Consider the following 5,654-nt stretch of genomic DNA (forward strand, 5'->3'; position numbering starts at 1 on the left):
TAAAATCTGTTCATTCTGGATTAAATAAAATAAATGCTAATTAAGGAATAATTTCTTAAAAATGTTGCTATTTTATTTATTTAATTTTGTTCATTTCTCCTCTTTGTCCTCAGCAGTCTTACAGTTCTGGGGTTTGTTCTTAGTTTGTTCGTTTTCTTGGGTCGTTTTGGTCAGGCGGAGCTGCTGGCGGTCGACATGCAGACGGTCGACATGCTGACGGTCGACATGCAGACGGTCGACATGCAGACGGTCGACATGCAGACGGTCGACATGCTGACGGTCGACATGCTGACAGTCTTGACTCTTACTGTGTTCAGGCCCTGCAGGATGACCCAGTTTCTGTGTCTGAAGACCTGGATGACCTTCCCTTGCTTCCCTTTGTCCTTCCCTGCCAGAATCTCAACCTGAAAACAGGACAAAAGTTCAGAAACTGGAAACCAAACGTCTTAATCTGCAGAACCTCTAATGGTTCATGGTCACGAGCACAGTGCGTTATCCAGACGAGAACATGAACGAGTTTCTGCTGGAGGAGATGTTTTCAGGTCTGGGTGATGCTTGGGATGCTAGCAGACAGGACACAACACCAAACGGAAATTCACTTCCTCCAGTGTAGAAACTCTCTGGGATGTCAGAGGGTCTTCTTTAATCAAAGAGCACGTGACCTCTGTCTCTCATAGACATGGAAAACGTCCAAACGCCTCCTGACAGCGTGACCGTGAGTTGGTGCGATCGCCCCCGGCTTCCGTACCAGGTCTCCCCGGACCACGCTCCAGTCCTCGGCCTCCAGCGGCTCCACGAACACCTTCCTCCTGCGCTTCCCCGGGGGGTTGAGCCTCTGGGCCGCGACGGTCCACGGCCGGTTCGTGCCGTACCGGTAATCTTTGGGCGTCACCGCTTTGGCGGCCATGGACAGCAGCGCCGTCAGCCTCATGTTTTCTGCAGAAGAAGAAAAGAGCAGCTTAAGCTAGGCTAATGTTACCGAGCACAAACACCGAATCACGGCTCTGGAGAGCGATAAACCTTCAATTAGTCCTTATTTGTAACCCCATACAGAATAGTTTACCGTCGGTTGAACATAAAAAGTGGTCAGTGTGTTTTGAAAAGCTTACCGGGGTCAACTCGAATGTCGCGTGCGGGAGAACTGACACCAGCGCCCGCGAGCAGCGCCGCCTGCTGGACAGGAGGACCTCCAGAGTTAAAACCTGGAATTTATTTACGTTTAAAACGTGAAAAAACGATTTACTCAGACTTTCTGGAGGAAAACATTGATTCAATTTTTCGTAAAACATTTAACTTTAAAAAAATCAAATGAGCTGCTGCCCTCTTAATTCACTGGCTTTTAAATAATATAAAACACTTAATGCAATAAACAAGAATATGTTAAATACTAATATGAGGTTTCTTCTGCTTTATGGTATTCGACCTTGGAACGCTTTAAATACTATAAATACTGTATTCATAATAAATTAAAAGAAGTTTCATATAAAATATTACATCAAATGTATCCAAAGATCAATTGAGATTTAAAATGATCATAAATGAATCCTGTTTTTGTCACTAGTAGAAAGTCAATTTATCATTTAGTTTTTCACTGTTTTTATACCAGAAGATATATGTGTGACATTGAAGACTTTATAATAACAAAACTGAATGTTAATATAAGAATTAACATTTTTTATGTCATGTTGTATTTTTATTCATATGGATTATCCAATAATTTCATTAGTTATTCAATTGTTTATTAGTTTTGAGAAATTCTACATGCAATTATGTAAACGGTCAAATTCAGCCCTTTATTAATTTATCACATTATAAGACAATAGAACACGTGTAAAATCTGAAGGCTTCAAGAACTTTTATTATTTTAGAGTTTACACACATATATTGTAACCTCCTGGTTTGTTCATGTTTTATGTTGGTTACACTGTATTTATAGTGTGAACGTTTGAAGAATGTTCAATAAAGTTTAGAGGAAATGTATGGTTCTGAGAAGGAAGATGCGGGAACAGAAAAATAAGCAAAAATCTGAAGAATACATTAGCGCGAGTTATGAAACTGAAAGACGTTTTCTGGTCGTCGTTTGTTTGGATCTTAATGCTTCAGTCCTGAAGTTTGGAAGAAGCTTGAATTACTGAAACATGAAGCAATTCAAAGGACAGTTTTATGTTGTGGAGAAGGTTCAGTCGTTTTCAGGTTCTGTCCTGTCACAAACAGAACATTAAAGTCCGGTTCTGGTTGAGCTTTAATATAAAAACCTTCATATTCTCGGAGTTTTTGTCTAGAAGGAAAAGAAGAAACACGTTTTTGTAATCAACATTTTTATTAAATGGACAGGCAGCCACAATGGTCAACTAAGCAGCAGATTAAGATGAATGGCAGCTTTCTAAAGTAACACAAACATCCCAGGACTCTGTTCCTGCCCCCCCGAGGGCCCCCCGGGGGGGGTCATCTGCCCTCAGGGGGGGCGGGGCTTCACCTGGATCTCATGAAGTGCAGACAAACATCTCCAAGAACATGACAGAACAGCGGAGCAAAGAAAGACCAATGACATCCACGACAACACCGTCACTGAAGTGAAGCGGGTGGAGCTCCAGGTACGGAGGGGGCGGGGCTACAGCTTTACTCAGATGATCTTTTTTCTTTCAGGACTCACGTGTGCAAATCATGTTAGTGTTTACAATTCCAGTGATGCTCATGAACTGACATCAACGCCGGCCCGCTCAGACACTCCACCACAGCGGGAATCGAGCGCCGACGGGCGCCGCCGCGTTTCTGTCAAGACGTTTCTACACGGAACGACAACATTCAGGATCTATCGCAACTACGGGAAGTTCACAGGTTCAATCTAAGAGTTCTTCTCAAAGTGAGCGTCAATATTTATGGCGCTCCAAAGCGGAGAACTTCCGGCCGGACCGGGCCGAGCAGAACCCGGTACCGGCTGGGAAGCGTTTACATGGGAGTACAAAATGCCACCAAATAAGCTAGACCAGAATGAATGAGGAGGAAAACGGAGGGAAAGTGCAACTCATGCATCCAAGGACTGAATCAAAGAATCGAAGCGAGGGAGGGAGGGGCGAGCGAGAGCGGCGTGACGGCGAGGTTTGTTTCTGTACAACGTTGGAGATTGAAAACCATCAAAGAAAGCTTTGGAATTTAGTCTTCAGATTGAGAAATGTTCTTATCCGGATGCATCTTGATTTGTTCCCTCTAACTGAAACGTTCAATCGTTCAGTCTTGTAATTATGTAATTGCACTTAAAAATAAAACTATATACACACCAAAACGCTGTTTGTACACGAGCTGGAAACGTTTGTCGGATTAGCAAAGGCGTGGCCTGCTGGGTAGACGATATCCCACAGACCGCCGATGACGCTCGTCGGCGTTCACCAGCTTCTGCTCGCATTGGAATTTCCCGCTCAAATCTGGACGTCTGCAGGTAACTGGTTGATGGTTGAATTCTTGGTTCTGCCGTTAGGCGCTGTCAGTCACGGGCTGCAGAGGAAACAGAACGGATCAGAACCGAGCCGGTTACCGGTGCTCCGCTGACCGCCGGGACCCACCTTCTCTGCCGTTAGCTGAGCCGCGCCGGCGGCGACTTCCTGGGGAGCCGGTTGTGAGGAGGGGGCCTTGGCTCCGCCCACGTCGTTCAGCTTCCCCTCCGTGCCGGGCTTGTTGCCGTCGGCCTCCGTCTCCTTTGGCCGCTTGGGCGATGCCTGTCAGAGAGGCGAGCGGCGGTGAGGAAGACGCCGAGCGGCGGCGAGGAAGACGCCGAGCGGCGGCGAGGAAGACGCCGCGCGTGCGTTCTGCCCGCCGCGCGTGCGTTCTGCCCGCCGCGCGTGCGTTCTGCCCGCCGCGCCTCACCTCTGTGGATTCTGCTTTTCGTTTGGTTCCCGCCCTCTCGTTCTTCTCGTCGATGACCAGGGCGCCTTCGTCCTCGTCGCTGCTGCCCTCGGCAGCGGCTTTCTCGGCGCCGGCCGCGTCCCCCGCCGCCTCCGAGGCGTTGTCCTTCTTTGACGACTGTGAGGAAGCGGACCCAGCGTCAGGTCAACGGTCGCGTCTCGACTACAGATTCCTGCTTCACCTCGAATTTGATTTAAGAATCGATTCAAATCTAATTAATCCCAAACTGAAAAATGAATGAATGTTTTTTTAACTTCCAGTATTTCCTGACCACTGATGATAATCACTGAACTCACATTTAGAGCATTTATTTTAGTTTATATTGATGATTAATCCCAATGTTTTACCAGGTAAACTGTATTTGTACAATATTTCAACAGATCAAACTGTCCGCTTTTCCGAAAAAGTGATCTAAAACCAGTAAGAATAAAGCACTAAAAAGCGACTGAATATTTATTTCCTTTGTAAGTGACCGTGGTCTGATGATGTTCTAACGGACGCCGTGAAGCCTGAAGTTACAGCAAAAGGTTTTTCTTTAAGAATTTGGGTTCATAAATATTCATGTGTTAAATAAAGTTTTAATAGAGCGCTTTAGTACAGTACAGATGTGCTACAAAATAAAAGCGTTTAGAAGGACAATCAACCATGAAGAGCCTCCATCCCATAATGCTCCTCACCTCGTAGCCCTCGTGCGTGACAGTCGGGTTGTTCTCGATCTCCCACAGACCCTCAGCGAAGCCTTTCCTCTTGTTTGCTTTTCCAAACTTCTCTTTGCATTCTTCGTACGGAAACAAGTCCTTGGCTCCGAGGAAGGCGCTGTGGGGAAGAGCTCCGGTTAATCCTCGAACTGCTTCTACGTTTCAAACCTTTTCTGTTGGTAATATAATATGTTTAAAGGCTAAACACGGATCTCCTTCAGAATAAAAGCAGGACAAACTCACGTCTCGTGCGTCCCGAAGAAGAAGACCTGGTATTTGTTTGAGGGCGACTTGACGGCTCCTTCAGGTAACTCGTCGATCTGTGTGGAGAACGCAGTCTTCAGATCGGACCGACACAGAACCGGACCGGAGGTTCCTCTTACACGAACCAGAACCAGCGGCGAGGATAAAACGTGTTCAGGATTTGAGTAAAATTAACCCAAATGCAAACATGAAAATCTATAATGTGCAGGTTTATATTGGACAGTCAAACGGTAAATGGTGTTTACTTCTATAGAACTCTCTACGGTCCTCGAGGGCCTGAAGGGCCTCAGTCACACACCCATTCACACCCTGGTGGTGGCTCCACCAACTGGCGCCAACCTTCCACCAGAGGGGATTCGGGGTTCAGTGTCTCGCCCAAGGACACTTCGGGGATCGAACCCGTTCGCTTCTGATCAGGAGTCGGCCGCCCTACCGCTGCACCACAGCCGCCGAAATGTCAAGTTTCATTTTATTGTCATTAATGACCCGATGTTATCTTGTTTCGTTTCTAACTTGTATAATTTTGACAAAATATATTTTTATGGAGACTAAAATATTGAAAGTTATTTAAGGTTTAAGTTGATTTATTCTGGAATAATATTCCTGCCTTTTTATTATTCATAATTATGTTTAAAAGTTACAGATTTAAAGTTTTAAAAATGTAGTTTTAGCGTTGAATAAATGTTGATCCTGTTCGGCCGAGACCTCAGGTGAGTTTTGGATTTTGTGTGATTGAGTTTGACACTCCTGATCTATAAAAAAGTTCTGGACCGAGCAGCAGAGGGAACCGTT

At 45.6% G+C, this 5,654-nt stretch overlaps 2 protein-coding genes across 4 annotated transcripts in view; both read right to left on the reverse strand.

Annotated features, from left to right (window-relative positions):
- The window catches only part of mrpl24 (mitochondrial ribosomal protein L24), a 3,513-nt gene extending 2,276 nt beyond the window's left edge, over window positions 1-1,237 (reverse strand). Inside the window, exons 1-3 of one of the 3 annotated variants that reach the window (XM_024298190.2) lie at window positions 1,110-1,237; window positions 749-936; window positions 309-404 (exon numbers count right to left, since the gene is read on the reverse strand). In XM_024298190.2, the coding sequence (XP_024153958.1) occupies window positions 309-404; window positions 749-931 (279 nt within the window). In that variant the 5' untranslated portion in view covers window positions 932-936; window positions 1,110-1,237. Of the gene's footprint in view, window positions 1-308; window positions 405-748; window positions 937-1,020 lie in introns of all 3 variants that reach the window. The other 2 variants (XM_024298191.1, XM_024298192.2) reach the window with 2 other exon arrangements.
- A 1,064-nt stretch (window positions 1,238-2,301) lies between these two features.
- The window catches only part of LOC112162385 (hepatoma-derived growth factor), a 4,647-nt gene continuing 1,294 nt past the window's right edge, over window positions 2,302-5,654 (reverse strand). The window contains exons 2-6 of the mRNA XM_024298193.2: window positions 4,842-4,918; window positions 4,578-4,716; window positions 3,862-4,017; window positions 3,561-3,713; window positions 2,302-3,492 (exon numbers count right to left, since the gene is read on the reverse strand). Of these exons, the coding sequence (XP_024153961.1) occupies window positions 3,472-3,492; window positions 3,561-3,713; window positions 3,862-4,017; window positions 4,578-4,716; window positions 4,842-4,918 (546 nt within the window). The 3' untranslated portion in view covers window positions 2,302-3,471. The remainder of the gene's footprint in view (window positions 3,493-3,560; window positions 3,714-3,861; window positions 4,018-4,577; window positions 4,717-4,841; window positions 4,919-5,654) is intronic.

This window comes from Oryzias melastigma, linkage group LG11, assembly GCF_002922805.2.
Source record: "Oryzias melastigma strain HK-1 linkage group LG11, ASM292280v2, whole genome shotgun sequence".
Taxonomy (NCBI): Eukaryota; Metazoa; Chordata; class Actinopteri; order Beloniformes; family Adrianichthyidae; genus Oryzias; species Oryzias melastigma.